Genomic DNA, 18,450 nt, shown 5'->3' with positions numbered 1-18,450 from the left:
TAAATATCTGCTGGCTAAATGAATTAATAAAGGAACGGAACAATTTAGATGAGCAAATGCCCAAGTGTATCAGTCCCTGAAAAATTCCTTCAGATCCTGGGTGGTGATCACAAGAGGAGAGATCAAAGACCAAATTAACTGTCCTGGCCTCCAGAACCAATTCAGGGAAACTCAGGTCAATCAGAACATAAGGTCTGTGAGCTAATGTGGTCCCCAAGCACCCAAACCAGAAGGCGGAGTCTTTCTAGAACCTTCCATCTCATTCATCCCCTTCAGCCAATGAGTCCCCAAGTGCTTCTACCTTCTTTCCACTGCTGAAACCCACCGCTTCTTCCTCAGTCATTATGTCCCCGCTAGAATTCAAGCTTTCACCTGCCCTCAGCCATTCTTCCTCCCTCCTACGTACTACTGTTGGGGTCTTGATGGGGCTCCAGGAATAGCACCCTTCTCTCCCAGTCAGATTCAAAACAAACTGAGGAAATCAGAAAAGAGGAGTGGCAGAGAGAGGAAAATGGCTCCTTTATTTCCAGGAACTCTAGTTCAGAGGTTGTATATAGTTTTAGGTCTACAGCCAAGTGGCTAGTACTGCATCCAAGTGTTGGCAAGCATGAGACCAAAGCCGGTCTACTTCTGGGCAGAAGAGCTTCCCCCAAGAGGAAAACAGAATGGAGCTCAGATGTCGACTTTATTCCTTCCAAATTTACCAACCAGGTAAATACTCCAGGCCAGGAATTATATTCATGGCACTCCCTTCACAAGGAGTAGAGAAGAGAAATCTATGTGCCTGGCCAGCAATCTCTCTAAATCTGTCCCAGGCTGGCCGCCTTTGCTAAACACTGATGTGCCCTCCTGCCATTCACAGGGCTTCACACTGCTTTCACAGCCATGTGCACTGGTCTACTGCTCCAAGTATGGGGCTGAACTCAGATCATCCTCCTCCCCTCGTAGTTGACCCACTGGTTCCTGCCTCCTTGCCTGACCTTCTCTCATTCCCTCCTTAATAGCCATGCCTGGCAAGCCCTGACTCATTTTTCCAGACCCAGTTCAAGGTCATCTCAGATAAGAAGTCCTTGTGAATATCCCCAGCTAAAGCTCACCACAGCCAGGTCTGTCCCCCATCGCATGCTTTAGTTTTGCCATCCATGGCCCTTTCAGTACTTTATTCCATCATTAGACTGCAGGCCCCTAAATCAAGAACAATTTCTTATATTTTTTACCCCTCAAAACCAAGCACAGATTCTGGTACATGGATACCTACAAAGATTTACTGGATTAGAGAGATGCAAGTAGCTAAATGCAAAGTAGGACATAAAAATTCCATACAAATAAAATGCCACAGGGCTTCCCTGTTGGCACAGTGGTTGAGAGTCCGCCTGCCGATGCAGGGGACGTGGGTTCGTGCCTCGGTCCGGGAAGATCCCACATGCCACAGAGCGTATGGGCCCATGAGCCATGGCCGCTGAGCCTGCACGTCCAGAGCCTGTGCTCCGCAACGGAAGAGACCACAACAGTGAGAGGCCCGCGTACCGGAAAAAAAAATGCCACAGTGGATCAGAGGGAAGAAAAAGCAAATCCAGCTGAGAGCACCTGACATATTCCCTCAAAGTAAGGGGTTAATAAGCATTATGAACAAAGATATATCTAAGGGAAATCAAAGAAAATTTTATTTTAAGAAGTTAACATTGAACTGGGCCTGAACTGAGCAGGACTTGATTGGTAATCAAATAGAAAGAACAGTCCAAGAAAAACAAAACCCATGACAAAAGACACACATCTAGGAAAATAAAAGATACATTTGAGGAACACTGAGGTTCCTAGTTTAGCCAGGGTACGGAGTACATATAGAAGAGCATCCTGAGAGAAAGCCAGAGAGGGAATCTGTCTAAGCACACATAGGGCCTTGAGTACCAAATAAAATAAATTTCTACTTAATTTACAGATGATAGGCATCAAAGAATATTTTCTAAGAGAGTAGCTGTTTGATTACGCCAAGGAAACTATACAAAATCTGGATCCTTGTAGTAGTGATAATAACAAACTAATAATTTGTTTTTCAATTCCTTCCAAATTTCTCAGGACCACAGTGACTCTGAGCTTACAGTCATTTGGTAATCTCAATGGAACATTATTTGAGCATAATAAAATGACTAATAAACTATTTAGGATGATCAGGAGACTAAATATTAATTTGTCATCATTTTTCATTTTGCTTATGATTCTTTCAACCCATCCCTGCATGTTTCATCTGCCTAACGAATCTTACTTGCCACTGGCCTATCATGTAATAAGCCTTGACAATTTCCCAATTCTCTTAATAGCCAGTATCACAAAACGCTGATTTCAGGCAGTAATAACTATGACCATCTGTTTCTACTTTGCCATTTCTTCTTCACTAGTCAACTACCAACTGGGGTGAGCTTCAGAGATCACTCTTCAAAGAATAGTAGACAAGCAGCAAACTAGAACCACGGAGAAATTATTGAGATGTCTGACTTCAGTGCCAGAGTTGAACAAACGGATCAGACAGATAAATGGTCTCTAGACCCATCTGCAGTCAATTCTGAGTTACAGCAGCAAAACAACTCTGAACAAATTCCAATACGGCTCTTCAAAAACAGCACCTGGAACTATAAGCCTGTTTTGGCTCTTTTGCCAACTAGCTATGTACTTTTGGTCAAGTTACTTTAGTGCATGGGGCTTTATTTCCTAAATCTATACAATGAAAGGATTAGACTAGGTCCCCAAGCAAAAATCCATTCATGTCTCTTAACTGTCAGATGAAGGCTCCCTTTTAAGAACAGCCAGGATTCCCAGAAAGATGATTTTCCCAGCAGTGGCATCCTGCCCTTGACCACTGCCAGAAGAGCATCGTATTCAGCTTCTCCGTTGTCTTCTATTGGTTTCCCCAGTAAATAGTCTCTGATATGATTTGAAGTACAGGTGCTTTATTGGGAAGTACCCTTGGCATCACACTTAGGAAAGGCAAGGGAGAAAGGCAGACAGAGACATAATTTGGTCTGTGATGCAGATGCAATATAGGACTCAGCCAACTGGAGTTCCGGACCAAAGATGGCTCTTCAGAGTTGTCCCAAATTGTACCCCCGCCTCAAGAAGTCATCTGATGGGGTCTGCTCCCTTGCCCTGAGTGACAGTAATTTCCAGAGAAGCCCTGAGCCATGCTGGGGGTATGAGAGAGTCAGTCCCGGAGGGGCTAACTGCACAGAGAAGGAAAACAGCCACTACATTCACCTCAAATCTTCTGAAAGTAAGAAAAAAGGGCATGAAGCATGGTGAGTAAGAAAGAAATGGATTTAAAAGAAACACCTGGACTCCGTATGACCTTAACCAAACTCTTTCATTTCTTTGTGCCTCAGTCTCTTTCACTGTCAGCTGATCTGTGGTCAATTTCACCATGAACACATCCAAGATTCTATTACATGTGTCATTCTTGGTCTACCCTCAAAGCCCTTTTATTACCTACCTCAAGGCTTACAAAGATTGTGAAGGAAAATACCCCGCACATAACAAACCTCTCCAGGAGCATTTGAAGTTCAACTCCATTAACTGTGAAGAGTTGATCAACAGCAGCAAATTCATATCTACACACCACAGTGGACACACAGCAATCCCACGATTAAGTTAGATCTGCAGGCAGCAGCTTGGAGATTTTGACAGCTAGACTGAATACAATTACTCAGTTAGTTGTAACTTTATTACCCATGCTCCCCCTTGTGAGGCAATTTTCCTTATTGGAAGTAAAGCAACCCCAACCAAAGCATTTAAAAATGATCCTTTTCCTGTTTTTATTAGGCTGTATCAAAGAAATGACTATTTGAAGCACAACCAAGGGGAGGGAATTGGCTTTTTATTGCTCAGTTCATGTTGTGGCTTCAGGAATGGAGAAAGACTCCCCAAGGAAATGCTGTCTCTCAAAACAAGCTCACAGGGTGATCAACAAGAGAGGTCTTTGGGAGAGATGGAAAATAGAGAAAATTATTAAAATATAATTAAGTAGGCAAAGTGGATGCAAAATGAGATGTGAAAAGTAAGCTGTTCAGGACAGAAATGTCATGTCTTGAAATTTATTTTCATAAGTAGTCTCCAAAATATACATTGTCCAAATGGGGCTACATAAATCTTTTCAACCAACGGAGCAGCTGTTGATCTTTAAAATCAAAAACCAAAATACAAAAATGAGTGTATGAATGCTGCCTGTGAATCTGAATTTACGTTCTGGCACTTCTAAACAAACGTCAACCAGGCTCAGTGCCATGCAGAGTACAATTCTCACCAACAGAGATTATATCCACTCATCTGAACTGAACACATATTCAGGTAAACAAACAAACTAAAACATACAGTTCCAAGCGGATATCATGTCACAGAACCATTTCAAGTCTGTTCATAAACTACAGACACCTCTATCCCAAGTTCCATCTCAGAAAGCTTGTGTGTTGGACTATTTGCTTCTTCTTTAGTTTGATTCTTACGGTGACCCTTTGTCTAAAGCTGTTCCTCTAACAGATACCATACTATTTAAAAAAATGGCACTTTAATTTTAATCGTATTTTTTAATTCCTTATAGGTTACATATTTCTCTTCATTTACAGAAAAAAACAGATGTGAGGAATAATGAATTTTGCTGAATTTATAGAAAAGGGTTGTTTAAATAATCTCGTGTATGTATACACATATACACACACTACAGCTCAATAATGTTTTTCTTTTTTTCCGAAATTGATTATTTCACTTCTGATTTTAGTAAGGAGGGAAGCCAGAAACAGAAAACCTACGAGAAACCATTCCAATAATACCAGACACATCTAATAACTTTTGTATTTTGCATAATAAAAAGGAGAAAAACAAAGATGCAGAGCCCCCAGCATGAAGTAGATGAATATATAAATTTAAAGGATTCATAATGCTATAACTCTTTAATCCAGAGAACAGAGCCAAAGGAGTAATTTATTAATTTAAACATCAATTTTTAAATGCTTTCTAGATTGATTTACTTAAATTGTCACGTAAACTCAATTTCCAAAGCAGCTGAAACAAATATTACCAAACAATACAATTTGCAATAAAAAATAGCAGCATTCTACTCAATACTCATTGAAAATAATTAACTCCACAATACTGTAAATCAGTGAAGTTGAAATGTCTTCTGCAATTGTTTTCAGCAATGCTGAAAAATACATATTTCATTTTTCTCATTGAAAATAATTAAGTCCACAATACTGTAAATCAGTAAAGTTGAAATGTCTTCTGCAATTGTTTTCAGCAATGCTAAAAAATACATATTTCATTTTTCCTTAAGTACACAAGCTATTTTCATCCATAAGATAGATCCACATTGTTCAAAATAAAAGTCCAAGTTAGAATATCCTCAGAAGAAAACATGCCCAGAAAAACCTTCTTTTAAGAGTAAAATGTTCAAGTCTAAGAAAAGTTCACTGAAAATATGATAGGGTTTTCATAGGCTTTTTTAGATCCAATAAAGATAGTGGCTACAGATTCATCCTCATGTATTTGTTTAGCAAAAATATATTAAGGACCTAACACGTGAAGAGGGTTACAGTCATGTCGGGTAAGCATGGGGTAGGATGGGCAATAAATAAATACAAAGGAACAAGAAACAGAAAAAAAAACAAAAAAATAGACAGTAAACCAGAGGACAATGAGTGGAAAGTAAAGCAATTAAAGGCTAAATGACAGTGTGATTTCTATCACAACAACATCAGAACCTCAGTGACCTCTCATAGCAACTCATCCTAAAGGGCTTGTCCAGGACCTAAACACTTCCAAAGACCTCTGAACAATGCGGTTCTTCAACAGCAAAGGAAACCAGAAGACTGAAGACAATAAGGACTCCAGTGATGCTGATCGGCCCCAATTTTAGAGTTGATTCTCTGATCCTCCCAAAAGTAAAATAGAGCAGAAGCTTTCAGAAGGAAACACCCCTCACAGCCCCAGCTGAGTTTTATCAGCTAGCAAGTGATACCCTAACAAACAAGGTCATCTTGTCCTGAATATTTATCTAACAATTCACTCTGCATTCTCATTATAATCATCTTACCACTGCAAGGCTGCTTCCCTGAGCAGTGGCACAGCTCTGTGGCCTGAGACGACCAAGGGGGAGCAGGCTTCTCTGCTTCTCTCAATACTAGAGCTCCAAAAGCAATTAAAGGACAGGATGGATGCTTGCAGACCCCCACTTTCATCCTTGGGTGCAAGCAATTTAAAATACTGTCACAGATGCCTGGTGATAATACCCTAACATGATTATATTCTTTTTTCTTGTAGCATTTTAAGGGAAGCCATATTATGATGGAAAGTGGACTAAATTTAGAATCGGAATGACCCCATCTATTCTCAACTGTAAAATCAAGGCAAATCATTTAACCTGCCAAGGCCTCAGTTTCCTCATCTACAAACTGCGGATCATGGCAGACACCCCTCCCACAGTCCCTGTGATGATAAATGAGATTAATTTCTGAAACGCTTTATAGTTTCCAAAGCAATTTCCTAGACATACTCATGGAGAAGTCTCCCAGGGGCTAGCAAAGATAAAGGCAAATACAAATACATATTGGAATAATTCCCCACATTAATGGCTGTTTCAAATCCGTACTTTTGAAACCAGAGGGAAATACACAAGCTTTAACTTATAAACTATTTAGGAAGGAAAATGTGCGCACCTCTTTCAGTCCTCCGTTAGCTTTTGTTTGTGAGCAGGTGGCCGTCCCAGGTCAAAAGCTATCCCGGCACCAAGATAATTTGCTAACACTCTGGGGCGAAGTGGGACAGCCTCCCAGCTCTACTAGGCGCTCTGAAGACTCTACAGAATATGCTAATTATTTTACAGGCTGCCATTCTCAGAGACACTAGTCAGCCTGCCAATTTGTCAGCAGATTGGTGCCTAATGAGCAGTTAATTGGCCCTTGGGAGAGCCAGGTAAAGTGAGTTGAAAGTTTCCTTCCAAAGATGTCTTTCATTTTTGTTCACCGCATCCATACATAAAACTGTCATTTTCATTTTCAACGGGCTACTTTGCAGTCACTGCAGTCCTTTGAAACAAACAAAACAAAGATCAGGAAAGACTCTGGCTGCAACTGACATGCCCAGGCAGGAGGGGGTCAGGGGCACAGCGGAGACGGGCACAAAAACCAGCACAGCCACAGGGATTTCAGACCAGACTGGACCACTCACCAGCTCTGTGCCCTGGGCAGTCAGTCCGCCTTGCCTCGAAGCTCCTATGTTGGCAACTGTAAAATCACATGATCTGTGCCCGCATCCCTGGCTGTCCTGAACTACAGGAATGAGTGTTTGTAACATGCTCGGAGAGGGAAGTAGCATCTACTAAGTGCTCAGTAATTGTTACTATTACTGAAATGACCAAAAGTACAGTAAACTTGGCAACAGCCAAGCCTACCAAGTATCTGTTAGTAATTGTTTTTGTTCCTTGAGCTAAGATATTTGTAAGAAAAGAGCACTAAGTAGAACAGTGATTCCGTTCTTTACGGAAGAGGGCAAGCAGTGCCCTAACAGCAGTTCTCTCTGAATTTCTTCTCTTCTTCCCTCTCCTCTTATTTATGTTTCTTCCACTCCACCCTCAGTCTCATACTTGTTCTTCCTCTCCCTGGGGTCTGAGCCACCTCCGACAGCTGGACCGTGGAAGACATAGCCTTAGACTTGGACCTAACCCAGAGGCTCCTGAGATTCAATTCGAGTACTCCATCGGGTCAGAGGTTCAACTGCACATACAAGGATCCTTTTCCTGACTTCTCTGCCTTGCCAAAAAGTGGGTGACTCGCAGCCAGAAGGTCAATCCATGAGCAGAAGAAAAATTCCTGAAATTTTTCTCTAGAAATTCTGATTCCCTTTCCACTGCTACATCTGCTTGGAAAATGTAGCACAGGAATTTACCACAGAAAGGGTAGCAAACAAAAAAATGTTTTAATAACATTTCTACAAGTTGCTCAAGGCTTCTAAAGTTACAATTATGAGTTTGTGCGGTGTTAACAACTGTTTTTCATTTTGTTACTGGTTTAGAAGTTAAATAGGGATTGATAGAGTGAGCATATCTAATGCACAACCTAATAAAGATTTACGGCTCCAGACAAAGTCGACACTCCTCCACCCAGGGAACCGGGAGAATGGTGACCACGTGTTTAGATTTCATTACTCAGGAAAATTCAGAGTTGGTTCATAATCAGTCATGTCAGAAGTCTGAAAGTTGTACATCTTTGGGGTGTGAACTAGCACACTTAAAAAGCATCTGCCTGCAGGCTCCCATTCTCCTTGGTTGCAGGGTACAGGTGTGGTGAGGACCTAGGCTGGTCAGATGCTCCTGCCCCTCCTCTGAAGCCTTCCAAGGTCCTTGCTTACAGGTCCCACAAGAACCACTTCCCATGGAATAAACGATATGTTCCCATGGAACACGAAGATTTTCAGGAACAATTAGGGAAAGACTCCTAACAAAAGATTTAGTTTCTCCCAAGAGTGTAAGTGACTCCCCCTCCAATTTACCTGTTTTCTTTTTTTAATTGAACTATAGCTGATTTATAAATATCATGTTCGTTTCAGGCATACAGCACTGTGATTCCGATATATATATATAATATATATGCATATAATATATATTATATAGTGTGTGTGTGTGTGTGTGTGTGTGTGTGTGTGTGTATATATATATATATATATATATATATATATATATATATATTCTTCTTCAGATTCTCTTCCCTTATAGGTTATTACAAAATATTGAGTATAGTTCCCTGTGCTATATAGTAGGTCCTTGTTGGTTATCTACTTTATATATAGTGGTGTGTATATGTTGTTATTGTTGTCGTTGTTTTAGAAAATATGTGCATCCTTTAGATGTTTGGGGAGTTGCAGATATTGTCCAGTGCTGTCATTATTTAGAGCTGCTCTAGTCTTATGCCCACTTCCCACTTATCACTTACATTCATACTTAGCACGTCGGAAAAGTAGGGTCCCTCTGTGAATCAGCATTTATCATCTTGTTCTGAAATCACTGGCCTCCCTGCCTAGCTTTCCAGTTAGATACTGAACTTCCTTAAAGCAAAAGTCTTATTCTATCTAGAGATTTAATGCAGTGAGTAGATGGAAAAAGAGGTCTAAATTTCTGTAACCAAAACCCAAAAAAAGCTACATTCTAGGAAAGTTCAGCAGATATGGACTTTATCACCACGTGGCAGAACTGCCTGTCGAGCTCATGCACAGAAGACATGGTGCTGAACAAAAAGGAGTCAGGGCTCCTTAAGAAAGATGATGTCTTCGTGAGATTCTAGTCAATTTGTAGCTTCTGATCAGATGTCACTAACCAATGATGCCAATTAAGCCTTATCAACAAAGTTAAAACATTAATTCAAGATAGTCAACACAAGCACAATTCAGGGTCTTGCTTCAACTTCAGGAGATCTATATGTTTTAGGGTCATAATAAAAGGCACAGTAGGTAGAGTCCGTATCCATTACTGCACTGAAAATAGGACATGTCATTTATCAAACCCAATTTTTGGTTCAGGAGATTATGTACCACCAAAGGCAGGGAAACAAATAAAATCAGTTGATTTTCCAATTAATATCTAAATATATCTAAAAAGACAAAAACACATAGTAACAGAGAGAGAAAATTAACCTAGAGGAAGTGGGGATAGTACTTTTCAACAACTACAAGGATAGAAATGTATTAAGGGGGGGAAGTAGCAATATGAGTTCAAATCAAACAATAACCCTTCATCAAACATGACTGCAACCCACAGACACAGAAAACAAATTTATGGTCACCAAATGGGAAAGGGGGGAGGGATAAATTAGGAATTTGGGATTAACGTATACACACTACTATATATAAAACAGATAACTAACAAGGACCTACTGCAGAGCACAGGGAACTGTTTTGTAGAGCACAGGGAACTGTTTTGTAGAGTACAGGGAACTATTTTGTAATAACCTATAATGGAAAAGAATCTGAAAAAAATAGATATGTATGTATGTATAATTGACTCACTTTGCTGTACACCTGAAACTAACACAACATTGTAAATCAACCATACTTCAATTTAAAAAATAAATAACTGTACATGGCAAATTGTTTGCTAGGGATCTTGGTATAGGGTCCTATTAGACCTCTTATTTGATGCAGAAATCTCTAGCACCACAATCTTTACTGTGATCTCCCTTCCCATGTGGGAGGACTCACTTCCTCACTAGGCAGCCAGTCTCAGATGTGGGCAGCTCTAATCATTAACTCTTCCTCAGACTGAGTCAAATCTACCTACGTGCTAGTAACTTACATATCTTGGTCTTTGCTCAGCACTCTGAAATTTAACCTTCATCATAACAGCTCTTTAAATATTATTTTTTAAGGTATTAAGTTTCTAAATTTCATTTATCCCTTTCTTCATTATTCAGAGAATTAATTCACTCTAGATTTTATTCAAGATACTGTCACATATTTTACTACATTCCAAATGCCATGGTGCATGATATCTAGGAGTTTCCATCAGTCAAAGAGCCAAGCCAAGTAGTCTAATCAACTTCCAGACACACCACTCAATAAGGGCTACGGGTAAAAGTGATTATCGGGCTTCCCTGGTGGCGCAGTGGTTACGAGTCCGCCTGCCAATGCAGGGGACACGGGTTCGTGCCCCGGTCCAGGAGGATCCCACGTGCCGCAGAGCGGCTAGGCCCGTGAGCCATGGCCGCTGAGCCTGCGCGTCCAGAGCCTGTGCTCCGCAACAGGAGAGGCCACAAGAGTAAAGAGGCCAGCGTACCGCAAAAAAAAAAAAAAAAAAAAAAAAAAGTGATTATTAATTACTCAAAATCAACCCAGAATTCATTCTGTTTCAAAGGGCAGAGAGAGTTGATACAAAGTTGAGATGAGTTGATTCTGAAGGAGAATGAAAAGTTACCTCTCTTCTCTGTTTTAAATATGCAGAAAGAAAGATTCCTCAAATCTCTGAAAACACTGTCAGACCAAAAATGGTACTGAGAGCTTCACTAATGCTTTGGTTTGAGCCAAACAGTGGAAACACTATCATATATCTTCTGATTTTCATCAGAATGAATTTATTTACTGGAGGCAAAAGATAAAGAGCGACATCCATCTAAGAATTACAGAGACCTTTGGAGAGATCTTCGGGGGAGCAGTCACACATCCAGTAAGTCAGGCCACATCTACTGGTTGCAGGATGAAGGGCGTCTCCTAGGCTCCCCCTCCCCTCCCTACAGAAGCAGTCACAACCCATCTGCTAGAACACCATTGGATAAAACATATTTGTAAAGACTCTAGGCAAAAAATATGCCCAGTGGCCAGACTGGCTCCGTTCCACTCTAGCTGACTACTTACAGAAGACTGATGATGTTACACTTTTACACTTGCATAAAATGATGATGCAAGCCCTCCGGCAAAAAGAGTATTCACTTTGGTAGAGCACAGTGGTTGAAAGGAACAGTCAATATGCTGCATGGATCCTCAGGGCTTAGTCCCTCACTTCTTTTAAGTTTCAGTCTAAATGCCAATTTTTCCATAAGGCCCACAGTGACTACTCTAATTAAAATTGCCACACCCTTCTCTTCCCAACTCCCATCAGTCTTTTTTTTTTTTTAAAGATTTCTTAGATGTGGACCATTTTTTTTAAGTCTTTATTGAACTTGTTACAATATTGCTTCTGTTTTTTATGTTTTAGTTTTTTTGGCCAGGAGGCATATGGGATCTTAGCTCCCCAACTAGGGATGAAACCGGCACCCCCTGCATTGGAAGGCAAAGTCTTAACCACTGGACCACCAGGGAAGTCCCCCCATCAGTCTTAATTTGACAATTTTCTTTATGCAGAGACTTGGCCCCTTAGAACTTACCAGGTGGTTTACTAAATGACTGTGCCTGTGTGCACACGTGTTAACTGTTCCATTTCACCTCCCTCCCAACACACGTGGACACGTGCACACAGATGAAGGTAAGATTGACCAGGACAGGATCTTGATCTGTTGTTTACTGTTGTATTCCAAGAATCTAGAGGAGTTCCTGGCACATGGTAGGAAATAAGAAGTCAACATATACTGGTTGAATGAAAGAATGAATAAGTAATTCTGGGCTTAGACAGCCTTGGCCCTGAGTCCCAATTCCACCTATGCTACCTGTAGGATCTTGGGAAAATGATCATCCCTCTGCACCTCTGCTTCCTCATCAGTAAAATGGAGACATAGGAACACCTGCCCCATAGGATCAGGATTGTCATGAGAATTACATTGTAACAGGGAAGAACAAAATCTGACACCCTGTTGGATCTGTTTCTTTTACTTTAACCTTGGCTCTCCTGTTGCTTTTCGTTACTATAATCACTAAAAGGATGTTGTCTACAGCTATTGGCATACCTAACGGCCTCCCTCAGGGAACCCCGCCCCTCTGCCTACATGTCAAACTAAAGTGCCTTTGTTCAGTTCACAGGGAAACAGTCTGCCCACCTGTGAATGGCCGCAAGAAAGAAGAAAGTAACACATCCGCTCCCTGAGGCTGGCCAAACCAGGAGATGTTTTGCAAGACCTATGGCCTTTTTATTTTACTTCCTCACCTCCTCCCCTTCTCTGTTCTATAAAAGAAACTAGCATCCAGACCCCAGAAGATGGTACTCTGGGACCCTAGTCTGCCATCTTCTTGGACGCCCGGCTTTCCGAATAAAGTTGCTATTCCTTGCCTCAATACCTCGTCTCCCGATTTACTGGCCTGTCGTGCAGCGAGCAGAGGGAGCTTGGACTCGGTAACAACAAGAGTCAGTGTACATGAAGGGCTCAGGATCATGCCTGAACAAAGTAAGCATTCAATAAATGTTACTTGCCATCGTTATTATTCTTTCAAGATATGCTTCCCGAAGTGGTGATGGATTGGTGATGATTTATGCTCCCAGGCAACATATCTGAGAAGCACAGATCTGAGATGGTGAAAAGGGACTCAGGGCGTTGATAGAGCAGCAGAGCTACCAAGGTCAAGCCCCATCATAAGGCCTCAGCAGCTCCAATTCAACGACAGGCAGGATTTTACAAAGGAGCTGTTAACAGTGTAAGGACGACAGACTCAGCCCTGCTGGAGTAGAATAAACATAACAACGAAACCACTGAGTAAGTGAGGGTGAGGCTGGAAACCTTAAAAGGCAGGAAAAGCAGCTCCTCTCTCACTACTTGAACAGAGAGATTTGTTTATTTAGTTTAACTGGAGTCAAAGCTAATAGTTCTAATGGCTTTGAATCACCTTAGCTTATTCTCCAGATTTCTACACATGGGCTGTAACTTAAACTTTATGAAAGAAGACAAAGAGAAAAAATCAGCCCTCCATAATAAGAGTTGACCGGAACATACTAATCATTTAGACATTCGCTTATATTTCTAGAAAGCTGAACATCAGCAGTGGTGTGGCAACTTTTTCCTGGAGCCAAATCCAAGTCTGCCTAAAGGCTGCGAACTAAATCATTAACCTGAACGTTCACTAAGTATTTAGGAAAACAAAACACTGGAAACACCCAATATTGATAAACACATAACTTTAATCTCAGGAGAAAAAGCAGAGACTGAGTTAAGAGAGGAAGTGGGAATAACTAAGGAAGATAGAGATGAGGGTAAAGGGGCTAACAAAGGGATTGGGGCATCTACTGATTTCAGGGCAATAACAGTCTTAACTTCCCTATTTATTATAACATGTCTTTCCAAGGCGAATCTCTGTTAAGTGGTCCATTAAGGCATTATAAGAGCAAACTAAAATGAAGGACTGCGTGCTCAAGGATAAGCATGACAAATAAAGCCAATAAAAAAAAATTCTCTCCTCACTCTTTAGAAGAAAGACCTTAAGATCTGGGGACAACTGAGCAAGGTCACAGTAACTAATTTGAAGCTGGAATCAAATTTCTAGACTCTCAGACCAATGCTTTGCATCCATACCAGAACTGCCTCGAGCTTCTACCATGCACGTGATAAGTGGTTCAGATTCTGCTTTGCTGACAAGCTCCCAGGTGATCCTGCTGCTGCGGGACCTGGAACGATGCAGAAGTAGGAAGCCTCTGTCTCATTGCACCTGCTAAGGTAAGTCTTGGGAATATTTTTTTTTAATAAAAAAGATATTTTCCAGGAGCAGGAGAAAGTGAGATTACAGATGAAATACTGAAGTTTTGAAAGTTCTAATCATTCACAACAATATCTGTAAAATTTCAGGGCCATTTACATGGCGGTGTCAGCTCCACTAGTAAGTAAAATATACTGAAGTTACAGTTTTTTGAAGTATACACAAACACCAATGTTTTATAGTTGGGGCATCTCTCACTGAGCCATTCTGTGGATATGCATTTGTTGATAATTTGAAATATACCACACCTAAATTGCACTAAATCTATGAAACTCTCTTAATTCTCAGTCTGCTTTGATAATAGAAATACTATGTCTAGGGGTTGCTTTCACTTTCTTTGAAAGTTGACATTTTAGATAAGAAAGATTTAGATAAGGATTTGGTGTGGCACTAACACACCAAATTCCAAAAGGCTTATCTGCATAGATTTTACCATCCAATAGCACAATGTAATAAAGTGGACCATACCCAGCTACATATATTATAACCATATAATACATTACATATATTATAATGACATATATTAGGAGAGGCCCAGTGTAACTGGGGGGAGAAAAGATTTTTGAAAAGCTCTTGTTATTCGATTTCTCTATTTTCCCCCACACCTATCACAGAGGAATGGTGATGCACTTGAAGACAGTTGATGAAGGCTGAACACAATGTGTCCCTCCAGCCCAAACTCAGTTACCTCCCAAAGCTTCCTTTTGGTCCCCTTGAATCAGCTGAGCCCAAGAGATTTTTCCTATAAAAAGTCCACAGTGTATCTAAATCAGATCCCAGTAAAATTTCGCTTCAGCTGAAGTGAAAATGCAGAGGTAGCATTTACGGATAACAGCTGGAGAACATTAGTTCTCTGTCTCTCCTTTTCTCTCCCAAGGGTTGAAAACTCCACTGTTCAGACAGGAAGTAGTCATACACCACACACTGTACAGTGCGAGAACGCTGGGATCTAAGAACAAGTTGCATAGGAATAGGAAGAGTGTGAGGGGTTTTGTTGAAGAACACAGAGCAGTGATCCTGTGTTCCTCTTGGGGTGTCCATTCCCCCCACCAGTGTTCAAATAGCATAATGTATGCACACCCAGAACTGACAAGCACACACTTCACTCCCCGAAAGCTTCTTTAGTAACTCAGAGTAAGGAGGCTTAATCTTTCATTTTTCCACAATTTTTTAAAACATTAACTTCAAGAAGTTTTGGGGAGTGGCCAAGATTCTCCAATAATCTTTTTTGGCATAATTTCACGGTTGCTCTCTAAAAAGACCACCTTTTAACTTTTTAAAAAAGAAATTGTCAGGAAAAAAAAATCTCTTTCACATTAACTGCCCAGAATAAGGAAATATATATACTTCATATATATATGTGGAATTCAAAACATGATGCTCTGGAAAAGAATGATTTAAACAAAAGGTTCTTGTGGATACGGTTTTTTAGGGTCGGTTTCTGCTGTAATTCCACAAAGCTGCTGAGAAGGAACACAGACGCAAACATGGGGAGAGGCATCCACATTCTGTGGCCACAGCTCAAAGTTTTGAAGAGGATGATAGGAGTTTCCCTAACACCACAGGCTGAAGAGCCATTCTGCATTCCTACCAGTCTTCAGGCGCTGGACCCCGTTTCTAACCGCCGGTCCTCTGGGGGCGGGCTGTAAAACCGACCCTGTCTCTTCCACTCCCCTCCAGCCAAGTTCACGAAAAGACAAACCTTCCTAACTACTGAACTGCGGGAAATGCCTTTGCCGTATGCATATGAGGGGCATGCAGTTAATCAACCGGGTTACAACACTACGGTTCTATGCAAAGGGCGGGGAGGGGCGAGGGAGAAGCCAACCCACATATCCATCATCCTTTTAGGAGTAGGTGGAGTTTAAAGTTTCCCCAACTTCCAAGTTCCCACTTGACAGGCAATATTTCTGTGCAATTTCCAGCCCCACGTAACAGATGGTCCTCTGCCCGTCTCGAGCCCCGAGAGAGCCCAGACAAAGCCCCCCGCCACTCCTCGCCTCCCACGGCCCCTAGGTGGTCAGTTTTACGAAGCTGTCAGCTCGGGGGCAGTGAGCAGAGAATGGAAACTTAACTTCTTCCAGAAGTTTTTCCTGCTCCAGGAGAGTCCCGGGGACTGGTGCACAAAGGCCTGGGAAATTTTTCACTGCGTTGTTTTTCAAAAACGTCTTCCGCCCTCTGCCAAACCATCATCCGAACCCCCAGATGCCCAGGGAAGGGAAACTGAGGCACATGGTTTCAGAAACAGACAGAAATGCAACTCGAGTCATCCCAAAGGCAACCTGGGAAGTTGCTTAGAGAGAAATCCCCGCGGTGGGAAAGCATCCTCGGGGCGCCGAAGTACTCAGAGCCAAAAGGGAAGGTGACGGCCCAGACAGGGTGCCAAATGGGGATGCGCCCCGGCAGCGTGCGAGAATCTTCCTTCCCGGACGGGAGGGCGAGGGGAAGGGAGGGGGCGCGACCGGGGAGCTGTGAGGACCGGCGGCGCACTCACCCTCACTGCCGTACTGCTTGCCATTGTTCGCGCCCATCCTGCCGCCGTCATGCCCGCCGTCTCCCTGGACACTCCATAGGTGGGGCGCACCGCCTGCGCGCTCCGCCAGAGGAAAGCCCGCCCGACGGGACCTTCAGCTGCGCATACCCCACGCTCCGGGGCCGACCTCCGGACGGGGGCGGCCCCCGCACTCCGGTGGGAGGGGGCGCTCCGTCCCCTCCTGGCACCCCCGACTGCGCCGGGTGGGGCCGGGGGCGGCCGCCGCCCTTAAAATCCGCGTTCGGGGCCGGCGGGCGCAGCGCCGCGGAGAGCCCGCGCCCCGGGGCCGCCCAGAGGCTCGCCGCGCCGCCGCCGCCGGGTCCCCATCCGCCCGCCCCGATCCCCCTGCGGTGGACGCTGAGCTGCGCGGGCGGCCGGGGCTCCCGGGCTCCGCCGCTTCCTCCGGGCGCCCCTGCGCACCCGCGGCTTCCCCGGGGAGGGCGCGGCGGCCACTTGTTGCGGGTGCCCGGAGCGAGCAGAGACTCGCGGCCCGGCGCCGCTCGCCCAAGGGCCGGACTTTTTGTTAGCGCCAGGCGCCTCCTCTCGCCGCCCAGCGTCAATCACAGCTGGAGCCCCGGGGAGGAAGGCCGGCCCGGAGATGCGCGGCCTTTTAAAGGGGCAGCGCGCCTTTTCGGGGCTCCGGCTTCCAGCCCCAGGCTCGGCGCAGGCCCTGCGCACCACCAGCGAATCGCTTCGAGCGAAGGAACACGCTCTTGGCTCTATTTTACTATTGTTCTTTTACCGGCTGGGCCCCTAGTTAGTAAGATGAGCTTCAGGGCGTCGTTTGAAATCCCTTGGGTTTGCCTGCAAATATGGCCTATTTTAGGTGTGGTGGCATTTAAAATCAACACGTATCAGCGGCTGATTCTGTCTGACAACTCCAGGTAGGCGTGCTGGTATCCTCCTGTGGCTCCCACGTTTGGGACTGAGGCGGGGAATGGAGACGCGAGGGAGGGAAAACTTGAGGGGAGCTTAGCAGCGAGTCACTGCAAAGCCAAAGAGATTCCCCGCCCCGGTGCGGAAGGTTTCCTGGCTCAGAAGTTTTAAGAGCTTCCGAGCCAGGAAGTGTATTTTCTCCCCGTTTCTATGATTTTTTTTTTCTTCTTGTGGTTGGTGTTAACCTTTGTTTAATACATTACAACCTCTTTTGGAGATTTTATATGGCACTTCTAGAGTCTTAAAATGGCCCTTTGGTGTTCCCTCCTTTAAATGGAAAAAGGAAATTCTTCTTAATGTTTTATTCCCTTTCCATGTAAATACCTATATTTTTATAACATTGCATCTTAGTGAAGACCGAGGCATTCACAGCACAAATTACTTTGTACGGAAGCAAGCACACAGTGCGATTTCTTCTTAGAGGTGTTAGATGTTTTAAGTTAAACTTATATAGTGATACATATATGTATATGTGTGTATATATATATATGTATGTGTATATATATATATATATATATATATATATATATATATAGTATAAGCATTTATGATACCTGAATGGAGATCCAGGAATTTTGTAATTACCTTTTTCTTAAAAGACGCGACCACATGCAGAAATTGTCAGTGACTTGACCTTCTGTAGACTCTATTTGGGTAATTTCCTTTAATTTAATACAATCTTCTTTCTTAAAGATAAGCTAAAATATCAAGTTTCCAAAATTAGAAATCTAGATTTATTGTTCCGGAGAGATCATATATTGAAAGAAAAATAATGAATTCATCTATTTTCAAGGACAGGATTAGTCTTGTGTTGTACCTATAACACTTCAACTGTCCCAGTT

General features: G+C 42.8%; 1 protein-coding gene across 1 annotated transcript in view; it reads right to left on the bottom strand.

Annotated features, from left to right (window-relative positions):
* FBXL7 (F-box and leucine rich repeat protein 7) overlaps positions 1-17,210 on the bottom strand; it is a 427,749-nt gene extending 410,539 nt beyond the window's left edge. Inside the window, exon 1 of the mRNA XM_081233528.1 lies at positions 16,634-17,210. Coding sequence (XP_081089654.1) covers positions 16,634-16,670 — 37 coding nt within the window. The 5' untranslated portion in view covers positions 16,671-17,210. The remainder of the gene's footprint in view (positions 1-16,633) is intronic.
* Positions 17,211-18,450: the final 1,240 nt, after the last annotated feature.

Source organism: Mesoplodon bidens, assembly GCF_964165515.1.
Source record: "Mesoplodon bidens genome assembly, chromosome: 4".
NCBI lineage: Eukaryota > Metazoa > Chordata > Mammalia > Artiodactyla > Ziphiidae > Mesoplodon > Mesoplodon bidens.
The sequence above is the reverse complement of the archived record's forward strand: the minus strand, read 5'-3'. Positions and strand labels throughout refer to the sequence as shown.